Source organism: Ipomoea triloba, chromosome 1 (assembly GCF_003576645.1).
Source record: "Ipomoea triloba cultivar NCNSP0323 chromosome 1, ASM357664v1".
Classification (NCBI taxonomy): Eukaryota; Viridiplantae; Streptophyta; class Magnoliopsida; order Solanales; family Convolvulaceae; genus Ipomoea; species Ipomoea triloba.
Genome location: NC_044916.1, coordinates 22,360,492 through 22,376,870, shown reverse-complemented (window position 1 = coordinate 22,376,870; position 16,379 = coordinate 22,360,492). Strand labels below are relative to the sequence as shown.

Genomic DNA, 16,379 nt, shown 5'->3' with positions numbered 1-16,379 from the left:
CGCACTCCTCCCCCCCCCCCTCCACCCCCCACCCCCCTCCTTGATGAGATTTTGTGCAGCATGAATGCTACGCTAACAGTAGCTCAGATTATGACCCAATGTTGCTTCAATGAACGAGCTTTTGGGGTAGTAATGTGCTTTGAGGGCTCAAGAAACCAGGGTAGACCGATTAGTTAAAAGGCACCACCCTTGTTTACCTAAGAGGGTCAAATTGAACTCATTAAGCAGCTTGAAACTGGGACCACCCACAGTTAGGGGCATAGAACTTGGCCTAGGCCAACCAGTGGATCCCTTTGTCATTGGCTAAGCCATTTCCCCACCGCCCAGTACCTATTCATAATCCGTTCCAAATTTTCACAAAAGGTCTTTGGTAGCAAAAGTACGCTCATGATATAAGTTGGCAGAGCTACAATTCAACCAAAATTGTGATGAGTAAAATGGTGATAGTAAAAAGAGGGTGTGAACCAACATGGTTGGCGTGGTGGTTCAACATCTCGTCCCTTAAGTATGAGGTTGGGAGTTTGATCCCCACCAATGTGAATGGAGCAAACCATTTGGCCAGTCACTAACAAGAGAGTATGTAAGCACAATACTTGTTAAAATTCACCAACTGTCCGAAAAAGTGACACACCTATTAACTTCCATTGCTTCATGGGCATTAGCTTTGGAAAATAGAAGGCTATCATGTCTAGAAAAGTGACCCACCTATTAACTTCAATCGCTTCATGGCGTTAGCTTTGGAAAATAGAAGGCTATCATCAGCGGGCGCACAATACTTATTAAAATTCTCTTATTTCAAAAAAAAAATACTTATTAAAATTCACCACCTGGCGGAAAAAATATGTGACACATCCTAGGGAATTGAAACAAATCGAATTATGTATAGCTCTCATCCTAGGGAATGGACATGGATGACGTATACAAATCTAATTGATGTTCCTTGTATTATATTTTTGGAAACACTTTCTACATTATAAAAGTGAGAGGAATACAATTTAATCAAGTTTGGATAATATCTAAACTAGAATATGATTAGAACTGTATTAGTGTCTGTCCAACCATCTCAAAGTCAAAACAAATAAGTAACTTGTAAAATGTCAGTATAATCAGGAATTTTCACTTTTCCATAGTATAATCACTTGATCATTTGATATCCTCATATCCAATTCACTGCAGTATAGTTAATTTAGATGCTGATTTGTTAGTGGACCTTCATGGAGGGATTATATTGGTCTTATCAGAGAAATTGTTGTGCTGGCTTCAGTCGCTTGGCCGGCACACAAGGAATATAATCTCTCTAGCTACAAATAAAAGTGAATGGCATGCAGTTGTTGAGTCAAATTAAATTAGCAGATTGTCCCGAGGTTTAGCTTAGTTGATTCGTCGCTTGATCTGGGTAGTTTAGCGTAGTTGGCTCGTCGCCTGACTTAAAGGTCATCACTAGAAGCAGCAGTAGTGCGGAGTTCTGAATCTCACTAGAAACATGCATGCATGGAAAAAAGACTCAAAGATGATGGAAGGTCTGGATTGGATCCCTTATGCACATGAATACTAGGATCTGACCGGTGAACTGACTATGCAACTCACGATTTATCTCTGGGGCTCTAAGAACGGTGTCCTGTGGGCTATCACTAAGTCTAAAAGAAAATTAAATGAACAGCAGAAAAGAGTTTGCTATTTAAGGTTCATCTAATTGTAGGATCACTAAGTCTAAAAGAAAATTAAATGAACAGCAGAAAAGAGTTTGCTATTTAAGGTTCATCTAATTGTTCAAAAGAAAACAAAGGTTGCTTGGAGTTTTTCTAAAGCCTATTATGCTCATTGAGAATGCCAGGTATATTGGAGTATGCTATTTAAGGTTCATCTAATTATTATACCTTTTTAAACTGCATTCTTTTCTATCTAAATTTACTGCTCATTTGTATTTTGTTTTTGATCTTTTCAATCTATACTTCTTACCATTTCTACTATTCTTATTGTTTGTTTTGTTTTGGGGAAACTGATAAATCCTATATGTCTTGTTAATGATGGAAATCCTATTAGTTGTTACAAAACTTAGAAAGCTACAAAATCAAACTATAAACATGCATTTAAAAAACTATGAGTACAAACTTATAAGGAATGATTTACATATAAAATATTGATGCCTAACTTATATATATATAAAAAAATAGAAAAAGACTCATTTTTGTTGTCTTTGTTTTATTTTTTGTTTCAATGAAAAAGGCAAATTGGCCCCTATTGGATAAAATAAGAGATTTTAGCAATATTTAGTGTTGACTCCAGATTATGCAGACCATTTACTGTAGGCTTAATGCCTTTACCTTAATCATGATTCATTTGTTGTATTGTGGATGCTTAGTGATGTTTCCTTTGTATCTTATTTACTAAGGTTTACTTGATGTGCAGATTGATGGGTTTGAGCAGGAGAAGAAAGTTGTGGTTGTTGCTGCAACGAATAGGAATTGATGAAACAAGATCTTGATCCTTCTCTCTGATTAGTTATCTTGGTAAACATAATCATTTATATCATAGCCGTACAACTCTTCCTAATTACAGGTTCTGCAAAAGGGGAGATGTGATTGTTGCGTGGGTATGCATTGATGAATGGTTTAATACATTGCATTGAAGTAGAAATGTGAGATGTATTGCTTTTATTGCTTTTGGTACAAAGTTTGTCGAAGATTATTACTTTTGAATTGATATTGATAATTTTTTATTGAACTTGTATTATTAATTAGTATCAATTGTGAGATTAATTATTACTTTTATTAATTTTGATATTATTTCATATTATAAATATAAATTGTACAGGTTTTGGATGTGATTGTGATAGCTATATGTATTTGAGCAGGTTTTGGGTGTAAATAGAAAAATAAATTGAATATTTTTTTAAAAAAAATACTCTATAGGTTTTGGGTGTAAATAGAAAAATAAATTGAATATTTAAAAAAAAAAATACCCTACAACGTTGGCTAATTAGACTAGCCGACGTTGTAGGGTATTTTTTGATTTTTTAAAAAATACCTACAACGCCGGCTAATTAGACTAGCCGACGTTGTAGGATATTTTTTGATTTTTTAAAATTATCTACAACGTCGGCTAGTCTAATTAGCCGACTAGCCAACGTTCTAGGTATTTTTAATTTTTTAAAATCCTCTACAATGTCGACTAGTCCAAATAGCCGACGTTGTAGGTATTTTTTAATTTTTTTATTACCTACAACGTCGGGTATTCTTATTAGCCGACGTTATAAGGTATTTTATTATTATTTTTAATTACCTACAACGTCGTCTATTCTTATTAGCTGACGTTGTAGGTATTTTTTAATTTTTTAAAATCATCTACAACGTCGGCTAGTCTAAATAGCCGACGTTGTAGGTATTTTTTTTATTTTTTTAATTACCTACAACGTCGGCTATTCTTATTAGCCGACGTTGTAGGTAATACTTTCAACGTCGGCTATAATATAACCGACGTCGAATGTGTACCTTATAACATCGGCCAAATCAACGTCGGCTTTTAGCCGACGTTAAAGGGTCCATTAGCCTACGTTAAAAGCCATCTGTGTAGTAGTGATACAAATATTAATCTTCCTTGTATTTTTGGAAACACTCTTTCTACATTATAAAAGTTAGAGGAATACATACAATTTAATCAAGTTTGGATAATATCTAAAATAGAATTTGATTAGAACTTTATTAATTAGTGTCCGTCCAACAATCTCAAAGTCAAAACAAATAAGTAATTTGTAAAATGTCATTATAATCAGGAATTTTCACTTTTCCATAGTATAATCACTTGATCATTTGATATCCATTTCACTGCAGTATAGTTAATTTAGAAGCTGATTTGTTAGTGGACCTTCATGGAGGGATTATATTGGTCTTATCAGAGAAATTGTTGTGCTGGCTTCAGTGGCTTGGCCGGCACACAAGAAATCTCTCTAGCTACAAATAAAAGTGAATGGCATGCGCGCAGTTGTTAAGTCAAATTAAATTAACAGATTGTCCCGAGGTTTAGCTTAGTTGATTCGTCGCCTGATCTGGGGAGTTTAGCGTAATTGGCTTGTCGCCTGACTTAAAAGTCATCACTAGAAGTAGCAGTAGTGCGGAAGTCTGAATCTCACTAGAAACATGCATGCATGGAAAAATTAAAGACTCAAAGATGATGGAAGGTCTGGATTAGATCCCTTGTGCACATGAATGCACAATACTAGGATCTGACCGGTGGACTGACTGTGCAACTCAGGATTTACCTCAGTAGTACAGTGGGACTCTAGGGGCGATGTCCTGTGGGGTCAGGATCACTAAGTCTAAAAGAAAATTAAATAAACAGTCGAACAGAGTTTGTTGAATTTACAGACCAAGAATGGGTAACATTTATTTTCAATTCCTTATTGATTGTTCAGATCGAAACTTGGGCTGCAAATCTTTTTGACCCAATCTAGCTAGCTAGCTAGCTAGCATTGATGAGTTTCATATACTTTTCAATAATCATCTCAGGAGAAAAATCAGTGAAATAGCCTTTCTCTACATCCAGGTCTTCTTGTGCAGCCAGCATCTCAACGCGATTCTGGACATGGTCTGCCCCAATTTGGTTCGGCTCCAGCAGAATGCAGGCGATCTCAGTTGTGCCCTCGCCATGAAGCAGGCCAAGGGTCTGCACAGCAGGCAGGCCCCCGCCTCGAGCACTCACCCTCGCAGCAATCCGCCTCGCAGCCGACACATCAGTGGACATGATGGGGACGTTGTACATGGCTACCCAAGCCCGTGCACCGATCATCGTGATACCCCTAGCTCGGGACACCACGTCAGGGCCCTCGTCGGGCTTCACTGGAAGAGACTCCAGGTGTGGCCACCCAGCCCACTGGATCCCCCTCAAGTTAGGCCTGTAATATCCCAGCTCACGCCTGATTGTGTCCAAAGCCTTCCCAGTTGGGTGCGCATCGTTATACAAATAAACCGGCACTGCATATATGCATAGAAACATGTAACAGTACAGTTGGATCAATGTTAAAAATAAGCCAAATGTTCGGCTGAGGCAGTGAAAGGCCAAGTCCATCAATTAGTAGTTAGAGAATTATCGTGGAAGGTTGATGAAGGGCAAGTCCACTCTTCAAAATGTATGAAGAAGAGGTAAACCCTTAATCTTCTTTTAAGCAGGTTTACTCCTCCGGTTACCCATAGCTAACCTGCTCAAACTCAGGGGTTTGAGGATCGAACCTTTGTAGGTAGAGCACTTTTACCACCTGAGCTGTCCTTACGGACGGTAAACCCTTAATCTTAACAGGTGGTATAAGAGTCAGGTTGCCGCTTGAGCCCCAACAATAACAGATGGTGCTGGGAATGAATTTTTGGGTGAAGGAACAAATCCAGCACCCTGCATATTGAGTTGACGGAGGCTGGCAATGGGCCAAATCTAGTACCAGACTCTCCAAAATGTATGTTGTGGTAAACTCTTGATCCGAACAAGCAAGGTTAGAGGCTTTAGAACCAGCAACATGTGCTGGTGGGAGGGGAGAAATTGTTGAGTGGAGCCAGTGAAGGGTCAAGTCCACCATACTTGCTCTAGAAAACAATATATGAAAATAAATTTATGCATTTGTTAGGAGTAGTTTAACTTTTAACATAATGGTAATGTTTATTAAAGGTGCATATATTATTCACCTCGAAATCGGCTTCCAAATTCTGCAGCCAATCGTTTAGCCAGCCAAGCAGCCTCGTCTAACGAGGCCTGGGCGAGGGGATGAACCGTAATGTCATCAACGACGCCGAGGCGGGGGTGAGCGCCGGAGTGGAGTTCAAGGTTTATGCCGTCGTAGGCAGCAGCAGCGATGGCCACCACGGTTTGCTGCAGCGGGCAGTAAATGGGGGTCCCGGTGGCGTCGTGGATAACATAGGACACCAGAGTGTAGTTAATCCGGTTATACTCACGGTCCTCGAATATGTTGACGATGACCGTCTCCGGATCAAGCTTGGCGGCGCGTTGAATGCTCTCCAGAGCTTCCCGGTTTCGCGATTCGGAGATGTGGAGTTTGCAACACAACAGCACGGATTGCATCACCGATTTCTTCTCCTTCAATTGGGTAGGATTAGTGCAAGCTAAAATTCAGTTTATTTTCCCACTGACATTAACTAGGTTGATTCACAACTTTTAAAATTTTTGTACTAATTGATTCATAAGTATTAATTTTTAAGGTAAATGATTCTTCGGTTTAAAATGTTCACCAATTTTTTCACTAGAAAATTATTTTTCGTTCATGAGGTATATTGGTCTGAGCATTTTAAGCATTATAGCTAAAACTGCAACCATTTTTTTTAATGAAAGAAACAAATCAAAATCAAATATTAAAAATAAAAATGTGGATATCATCAATTAATATAAAAGGAAAATACTTCTTATCCCTCTTAATTTTTTTTCCTCTTAAATTCTCTTAACGACATTCTACCATTATTGGGTGTGATGAATTGACTGATACCATCAACTTTTAACAAAAAAAAAAAATAAATTAACCAATCAAACAATGACATAAAGGAAGATTATGAGTAGAAAATATTTTAGGATGAATTGCATTACTTTTGAATTTTGGTAAAACTAAAATAACGCCATGGTTATCAATTTTACCCAAAGACTTATGGTTTGGGCCAATAAAATTATAAAATTTTAAAATTAGGATAAAAGAATTCCTGATAAATTTGATGGCCCAAATGGACAAAGCCTAAAATTGAGTGAAATAGTCAGATAGTTTGAGCCATTTAAAGTTATTTTTTGTATCAAAAGTGACGTGTAATAATATACAGAGTTTGTATGTAAATTCATTTTAGTATTTTTTTTAATACTAAATGTGCAAATAAAATTTTTAAATATATTACAAAATAATTTTTTTATGAAAATAAATAATGAACAAAAACTTATATATAACTAATATATTATAATGTAATTATATCAATCATTTTTAGTTGTAATTTGAACGTAGAGGTTTAAATTGATTAAATGATATATAAGTTTATATTAAATATTAGAATAATAGAGTCAGTAGCATTAAAAAAGTATTAGAGTAAATATGTTAATTAATTAAAATTAAATATTTAAAATATTAATTTAAAAACATTAAAAATTTAATTGCCATGATTTGATAAATCGACAGTCTAATCTTAGGGTTTAATTTAAAAAAAAAAAAAGAGAGAAAATTATAATCTTCGTCCATAAGTTATAGAATAATTATAGAATCCGTCGTAAGTATTAGTCGTGTTCACTTTTCGTCCTTAAATTATCATTGGTGTTACACTTTTCGTACTTTTATTAACTCTTCATGATCATTTTTCATCCCTAAGTTATACTAAAGTTACAAATTTTGTCCCCAATATTTTATTAGTAAAGCAACGAAAAATGAAACTATAATAATAACTTAAGTACGAAAAGTGAACATAATTAATAATTAAATGTAAATTTTACAATTATTATATAACTTAGTAATAAAAAGTATAAGTTTCCCTAAAAAATTTTAAAGTCCACAAAAAAATCGATTAATGCAAACGATAGAAGTCTCCCTGCCCGAGGTAAAGGACAAACGAGAATCACGTGTCTCGTGAACATGACACTATCACAGCACAAATTCGTGGATATGCGTGGTCCAGCACACCCGCCCCTATGATATTTTCTTTTAATTCCCTTTCTTCCTTAATAATATGCTAAGATGTACTAATTAATGTAGTTAAATAGAAAAGAGTCGAAACAATAATAATTGCATTTTAATTTTTATTATCCACTATTTGATCAATACTGCCAAAATTGATCACAACACTACATCGGCATGTACAATTGTACATTATTAGGTGAAGAAACTAGAAGACTACAGCTTAATCCTTTTTAATTGAAGTTTAACTTGACTATAATATCTTTGTGTTGAGCATATAAAATATATATATAAATATGAAATTTAGACTTTTAGTTGAGATGACGCACATGCTCCAATTCTTTTTATTAAAATGAAAATATGAAAAATAAAAAATCTTGTTGGTCTTAAAGATGGAGTAGTATTTTATTCCAACATTTTAGAACAATTAATTATCAAATGTGAAAGGCTGAAAACAAGCACATCAATCAAAATAACCACATAGTAGTCACTTTGAAAGGACAAAAATAATCACTTTAAAACATAATTAAAGAACACAAATGCTCTAAATCGCTGAAGAACCAAATAACTTTTTTGGTATTTTGACTCGGTTTAAATGTCAAAATGATTACGGATTCACTATTTACCAAACAAGTTCAAAATTAAAATACCGTGTATGTACATCTTATGTGGGCAGTGGTTCTTTAAACATCCCTATTACATACATTCTTTATAATTCAAACTTGATTTTAGTTACTATAATACTATACATGAACCATTCTTGCAAAGATGAGAGAAGCGTGCTATTGAAATCTCCACAAATGCAAGGCATTGTCTCTATTATTTCAAATAATCAAGAAAACTTTTTTCCTCAAGTCCTATTCTAGTTCATCAGTATATGTATATATATATATATATATATATATATATATATATATATATATATATATATATATACCAAACTCAAAACTGATACATAGAGAAACTGACAATCTGAAAAATACTAACAGCCCGTTTGGTTCGCTGGAAAATATTTGAAGGAAATGGAATTCAAATTCCATGGAAAACAAATTACCAGGAAAATAGATTCTATTGTTTGGTTGGTGGAAAAGAAATTACTGGAAATACGAATTCCATTGTTTGGTTGGGTTTGGAATGATAAGAAATAATGTGTAGAATGACATAAATAACCCTACACACTAATAATAATATAATAATAATAAGAGTAATTAATAAAGTTTGGTGGGGTAAAATTGTAATACTAGTTTTCCATTGAAAAAGTTTTCCATAGAAAACAAAATATCTAAGATTTCCATGGAAAATATTTTCCTCATTGTTAAGGAAAACTTTTTCCATGGAAATTGTTTTCCATCCAACCAAACAACATAAAACGTCATTTTTCCCAACTTGTAGGAAAACTTTTCCCATGGAAAATGTTTTTCATCCAACCAAACACGCCCTAAAAAGTATATATATATGGACCAAACTCAAAACTGATACATAGAGAATCTGACAATCTGAAAAATACTAAAGAAGTGATCTTTTATTGGAAGGAAAGAAGAAGAAGAAATTGATAGCGAGTTACCTTGGAATTTGGGTTATTGGCAGCCATTTTTCCTCTTGCTGGTTTGATCTCTTTCTCTTCCTTTACTTCTTGGTTCAATAATGGAGAAGAGTCAGAGAGTGATTCAATATATAGTACTGTTTTTTTTTTTTTTTAAATTAAATAAAAAGAGGTGGAAGATTAGATGGTTTCTGGGTATGTCATTTTGAGGCTATTGAGTCACATTGATGTAAAATGTACACTTGTACAGGACAGATGTCCCCATCCACCTGCATTATACAAATAAAGAGTCCAACAATTATAACAATGAATAAAATATAAACAATGTATTCTTAAAAGGAAAAAATGACAATTTTAATACATTAGTTATATATAAACCATAGACTCAGTTCATGAATTATTACACTATACAAATTTTTCCCTTTAATTATATTGAAAATGACTGTTTCAGTCTATTACTTATAAATTTTACTATCACTGACAAATGATTTTGAATTTTCAAATTATTAGAGGACCATGCATATTCGTCATTTTGTAAATTTTTCTCAAATTATAACCATGAATCTTCATATATAAACCACCATAGCATTTTAATATTAAAAAAAAAAAACTTAAACCAGTAGAATTCATTTTTTATTTGCACCATTTGTTCTCAATTATTTTAACTCATTCAAGACTACCAACTAATTTCAATTTAATGGTTTAGCCATTTCTCCATGTATGCTAATTCCAATATTTCAAGCAATATAAATATATAATTATACTCTATATGTGTTTTTTTCATTGTTTTTTTCATCCAACAAATAAAGATAATTATCCTATCCATCCAACTACCACTAATAAATCTAAAATCAACAACATGATATGATGAAAAAATGATTGCATCTCCAACAAAATAAAATAAAGTTAATTTCAGAAATGGTCCTTCGACTATTGACTTTTACCAATTTTTGTCATTAACTTTTAATTTGACCAAAGTTGGTCCCTTAACTATTGATTTTGTACCAATTTTGGTCCTTCTGTTAACTCTAGGTTAAATAGGTGTTAAAATTGAGGGCAAAAATGTAAAACTAAATATTTGAGTCTTTAATATATTACTGCAATGTAATATATACTCCGTAATATATATATATATATATATATATATATATATATATATATATATATATATATATATATATATATATTTGTAAATTCTCTAACTGGATGTTGAGTGTTATTGTATATTTTATTGTTGTATTAGGTGTTTTTTTTTTGTTTTATTCTATGTTAATATTTTACTGCTCTAATTTGCATTTTTCTGGTTGAAAATTTGGTAATCAAAGTGATGGATGAGTTGTACCATAAAGCAAAAAAAAAAAAAGAATAAAGCAAAAAAAAAAAAATTAACATACCGGTGCCCTTTTCTACCACTTTTTCTATCAAATAAAGCAACAAAAAAAAAAACCACCTAATACAACAATAAAAATTATTACGGATTATATATTACATTGTAGTAATATATAGAAGGCCTCAAATATTTGGTTTTACATTTTTGCCCTCAATTTTAACACCTATTTAACGTAGATTTAACAAAAGGACCAAAATTGGTACAAAATCAATAGTTAAGGGACCAACTTTGATCAAATTAAAAGTCGAGGACAAAAATTGGTAAAAGTCAATAGTCGAAGGACCATTTCTGGAATTAACTCAAATAAAATAATACATACAAATACTGATTAAATTAAAATAGTAATATGTTGTAATTTAGCTTTCTTATTAGCCAAGTCTCTTGTGGTAGTTGTACGGTAAAATGCGGATAGATTTGTATGTAAGGTAATAAAATATAAAGGGGTATGAGTAGAGAAAAGAGAGGAATACAAGATGTAGAACACAAGATATCTATTTCATTTAGCCTTCAACATGAATATATATACATCCATACAACCCTTCATTTTTCTATAACATAATCAATGGAATAAATGGAAGATAAAAGAAGAGTCTTATGATAATGACCATTAATATAATATTTATAACACTCACCTTGGCTATTATCTATGCCGCATAGTAGTTGTAAGGGGAAATAATCATTATAAGCAGTGATTCGAATTTGTATTAAAGCTGCAGCATACAATACTGCATGTCCCCAACAAGAAACCAGTAAGCTGGACTTTAGTAATAATGATCTAGCAATTAATTTAATACACTTACCGCATGTTTGGTTTACGGAATAGGCCTGGAATGGCATAGCATTCCCGGGAATAGGCATATTTCTTTGTTTGGTAATGCTTTTTATTCCCAGAAACATTATTCCTGTGAATGAGCTATTACCAAACCCCCCTTGGTATTAACCTATTCCTAAGTTCTCAGGAATAGACAAATTTTCTTATTTAATATTTTACCCTTAATTAAACTTAAAATATATTTAGATCACAACACTCTGAATCAAATTAATTTTTATGACAAATTTTTTATGATAGTGAACAGTATTGAGCCAAATATGGCACAACATTATTCATCTACACTATTTAAAAAAAATTATATTCCTGTTTTGCACCTGTTACTTTTTAGTAATTTCGTTTTAATCTTTTATATTGTTTTTATGTATTTATATATTTTTGTTAAATATTTATACGTATATTTTATATTATTAAACATAAATAATATCATCTCATCAGACGATTAAAACAAGATCAATATTTAACATATATTAATTAAATATTATACAAATAATCAAGTGTTGGTATAATTTTTTAAATTTTATACCAAAAAGTAAACAACTCTTTCCAAATAATTCACAATATACACATTTAAATAAATAAATATAAAAATGAAATGTAATCTAAGTACAAGTTTAGTTCAGGAATCTAAAATCTCATTTGGTTCATTCATAATACAACATTTGTTGATTATTTCCAGTCAAGTGATGATCTTCTTGAATTTTCTAGTGGAAAGATGTCCATGAGTGATTGTGTTCTTAGTGTTCTTGCTGCACTAGAAGTGAGTGGTTACTTTGCATCATTTTGGTTGTTTTGAATGGCGTATAGAGCTTGTATTCTCCTTAGGATAATCTCATCACATTTTATAGTAATATTAGGACTATTGAATATCTGATCATTTGTTGTAGGAAGACTCCTTAAAATAAGGAGATTTACACATCTCAAACCAACTTCCTGAAGACTTCATAATCTCTTCTTCTAAATATTATTAAATGTTCTTTAAAAATTTTTGTTACTTATATGAATATTTTATTTCATAATTTATAGATCATTATATTAATATTGTAATTGCTATAGAATAGTATTATATAAAAATCTTATGTAATAATAATAATAAATAATAATAATAATAATAATAAAATTTTGTATAAGGGTATTTATGTCTTTTAAATATATATTCCATTTCTATTCCTTTAACCAACCAAACGTTGGAATACAATTCCTAAAGTCTATTCCTTTCGCGAACCAAACAATAGAATACAATTCCTGTTATATTCCTTACTTATTCCATTCCTTATGTAATATCATTCCTATTCCCTCCAAATCTATTCCGTGAACCAAACGTGATGTTAATTAGAGATTCAACTAGACCATTCTAAGTATGGACATAAGGTACGAGATGCTCCACTTTGATGCCCAGGGCCATACAATAATCATCGAAAGCAGTCGATGTAAATTCTCCAGCATTATCTATTTTTATTGATTTAATCGGATAATATGGGAACTTGGCATTTAATTCAGTAATTTTCGCAATAAATTTAGCGAAAGCTTTGTTCCTCATTGATAACAGACTAACATCAGTCCAACGAATAGAAGCATCAATAAGGACCATAAAATATCTAAATGGCCCAGGAAGTGGATTAATCGGTTCACAAATGTCGCCCTGCAACCTTTGCAAAAAAAAAAAAAAAGTGATTCATGTCCAATCTTAATACGCGACAGGCATATAATATATTTACCTTTTGGACAAGCAACATATGTATACATATTTGACGAATGTGCAAGAGATCTTGAAAGGATATGTCAAATAGAACTAAAAATGATCTGACCCATCATATTCTGCCCAGGATAAACCAAACGGTCATGCTAAATTTGAAAAGAATGTAGAATTTTGAGTTTCAAGGTTAGTGCAATGCACAGGTTATTGTATATAGGTATAATATAACCCAAAAGATAAAGATGAAAGTTTTTCAACCTCTTGCTTATGACCAGTGATCAACTGAGTCATGATTAAGAACTCAAGGTTGCTCTTAATTAGTTTTGATTTCTATATGAAAATTATTTGATCTAATATCTTTGAAACTCAATAAGGTTCGTTTAGATTTGGGGTACAATAAAACATTTTCAATTAGTAACTTTGTACCTTTAGGGAGGATAAGTGAAGCTCTACTAGAGCCTACTACCTGTAGCTCATCATTGGCAATCGTTGTGATGATATTACTATTAGTCTTGGTTAGGGTCTGAAAAAACCTTCTATCCATAAGGATACTATGTGTAGTTGCACTATCCACCAAACACAATGTTGATTCATGCTCCATTGTGTAGATAGTAAAAATTTGTAGTCTTGTTATGTGCACATGCCAAAAAAACATTCAATCATGATATTAAAATAAAATGGAAAATTCATTTTCACTAACTCAAAAACGAAACAACACAAAAAGTTCATAAAATGTCATAACGTGATCACCATAATCTTCAAGCTCATACTTCAGGAGATCATCATCGTCATGTCTGCGGCACATACGAGACCAGCCGCTTGAGTCAAACACTCGCCCTTTCCTGGGTAAAGGCGTGCACAAACCAACTCTGCCAACTAATTAATTATTTAATTATATCAGATTTCATATACTTATATATAAAACTGCACTATACATACATATATATATATATATATATATATATATATATATATATATATATATATATACAAGGGCTATATAGGAGGTGAGGGTGGGGTGAGTAGGGGCAGCTGCCCCCACTACCCCATGCTGGATCTGCCCCTGATTGGGCTTACTGTTGACGTTTGCAAAGTTATCATGTCGTCTTTCTTGTTTTGTTCGATCCTTTTTGTTCCTATATCATCTAATAGGATATCACATTCTTTAGCTTCCCATGCTTATAGCCAGGATCACTCGTTGTACCGGGACTTCGTCCCTCTTGACTTTATTTAGTTTATGCCGTAATCGACATCAATTTTTGCTTTAAAATATATATATATATATATATATATATATATATATATATATATATATATACATACATACATACACACACACACATTATATATTGAATTTATACGTGAGTTATTTTCTAAAATATAAATATCAAATTTATAAAAAAAAATGTCTTACATTAATAATAATAATAATAATAATAATATTATTATTATTATTATTATTATTATTATTATTATTATTACTTACTTACTTACAATAATATAAATGTCTTTAAATCTAAATAGATCTAAAATTTTAATATAAAATACTAATATTGAGCACCTATTTTTACACATAAAAAATATTATTATAAATTATAAAAAAGAAAGAAAGAAATAACATATCTTTTAATAAATACTACCATTGTAACCGAGTTAAAAGTACTAAAAAGAACATGTCTTTTCTTCTAGAAATTAAATACCAGGACATAGTTTTTTAGGCAGTTTCCACGTCGGTAGCCCACTAGCCCATAGATATCACAACTTTATCTCTTATTTATTTTGCAAATAGTAATTAATTCTTCCCAAACTTGGTGGTTAGAATATCAATATCTTCTTCTTCTTTCTAAAAAAAAAAATTAATTTTTTTCATCAGTTGAAGCTTCAATTCTGACTTTAAACTGGTTGATTTTTTCATCACAAAAGCTAATAATGATATATATAATATGGAGACGCATGCACACTATGTTTTCTTGATAAGTTTGTCTTTCTAGTACAATTTATTAAGTTTGTAGTACTACTTCATCACATATTTTAGGCATTTTCTTATGCTAAACATGTGTTACAGAGTCAATAAACTTTAGCTTATCTATTGATTGGTCCATGTATTATTTTATCCGATCCAAAAATGTATGACACTGATTTTTTTTTAAATAATAAAAAAGGTTTAGAATCACTACATAATAGTATATGTATGTGTATATATATATATATATATATATAATGGGTGAACTCGAGACAGTTCTTTATGTGACGCAGTATACAGGATTACAGGCACACCATAATTTGGGGTTCATATATGACAATGACTTGGCCATGATTTTGGCAGGTGTGCATAACCCAATCCATTATTTCAACCTGCATTAATTTTATTCTCTATTCAATTATCATTGCAATTTAAATAATAGCTTTAAATCTTTGTAGGAACATCTCTGTCTGAATTAATTAGAGTTAAATCTATTTTTGGTCCTACATTTATTACGCGTTGGACACATTTAGTCCGCTTTTATTAATTTTGTCACATTTTGCCCAGACTTAATAAATGTTGGACAATTTTAGTCCACCGTCCAAATTGATGTTAAGTCTCCGTGAAGTAGAAGGGTATTTTTGTCTTTTCCGGTGATCTTTCAAATTTGTGTTGACCGGGTGATTGCCGCATGCGTTCACAGGTTCAAATTATAATTAAGACATGTGGCTCTAAAACCAGAGTTACCTCCATGATTATGCAAAGTCAAAGATACAGACATACAATACTATCATTAGCTAAAATACTGGAACTGTGAACATTTTTGCAGTCACGCCAATTGTATTGTGCACATTAGAAGAGTTAGACGAGACCACGTACACCTGGGGTGGACCTTGAAGCAGATCAGAACCATGAGCCAAGGTATTTGTCGACTTGGTCTTTTAATTTGCGCTTATGATTCGGTCTGGACAGACGCATGGAGTCACCGGATTCACTACCGACGGCACAGGACCACCAGCACGATGCTGTTGCCCATCCATTACCTGGGAAGAGATCTTCGCCATGGCGATTGACCCAGCCAAAGCCGAAGAGACGCCACTGCCAGTCTTAGCGACATCCACCAAACTGTCTCACTGGTCAATCTCCAACCAACGGAAGCTCATCGCCACCTGCAATGATGGTGGCCCTGCTACCATCCATCTCTTTGTTCATCGCCTCCATAGGATCCGTCAGCGATATGATCATCAGGGAGGGACAGGGACCGCCGCGATGACACAAACCCAATCGTACCTTCCATTCTTCGATCGATCGGCTACCGA

General features: G+C 32.6%; 2 protein-coding genes across 3 annotated transcripts in view; one reads left to right on the top strand and one right to left on the bottom strand.

The window, feature by feature from the left end:
- The window catches only part of LOC116010573 (protein ULTRAPETALA 2-like), a 9,837-nt gene extending 7,368 nt beyond the window's left edge, over positions 1-2,469 (top strand). Inside the window, exon 3 of the mRNA XM_031250049.1 lies at positions 2,410-2,469. Coding sequence (XP_031105909.1) covers positions 2,410-2,469 — 60 coding nt within the window. The remainder of the gene's footprint in view (positions 1-2,409) is intronic.
- A 1,862-nt stretch (positions 2,470-4,331) lies between these two features.
- LOC116019340 (formimidoyltransferase-cyclodeaminase-like) lies at positions 4,332-9,345 on the bottom strand. Of its 2 annotated transcripts, none has more exons than XM_031259512.1 (3): positions 9,204-9,345; positions 5,670-6,078; positions 4,332-4,970 (listed from the first exon to the last, which is right to left on the bottom strand). In XM_031259512.1, the coding sequence occupies exons 1-3, from the start codon at positions 9,228-9,230 to the stop codon at positions 4,459-4,461; spliced, it is 948 nt and encodes a 315-aa protein (XP_031115372.1). In that variant the 5' UTR covers positions 9,231-9,345; the 3' UTR covers positions 4,332-4,458. The 2 variants fall into 2 exon arrangements, with proteins under 2 accessions (XP_031115372.1, XP_031115380.1); XM_031259520.1 differs by having other exon boundaries at positions 5,670-6,072; positions 9,204-9,283.
- Between the last annotated feature and the right edge of the window lie 7,034 nt (positions 9,346-16,379).

Excerpts from the sequence above, each read along its gene's own strand:
- LOC116019340 (XM_031259512.1), bottom strand. The coding sequence starts at position 9,230 with ATGGCTGCCAATAACCCAAATTCCAAG. Across the intron at positions 6,079-9,203 it reads CCAATAACCCAAATTCCAAG|GAGAAGAAATCGGTGATGCA; the intron begins GTAACTCGCTAT and ends ACCCAATTGAAG. Across the intron at positions 4,971-5,669 it reads ATTTGGAAGCCGATTTCGAG|TGCCGGTTTATTTGTATAAC; the intron begins GTGAATAATATA and ends GCATATATGCAG.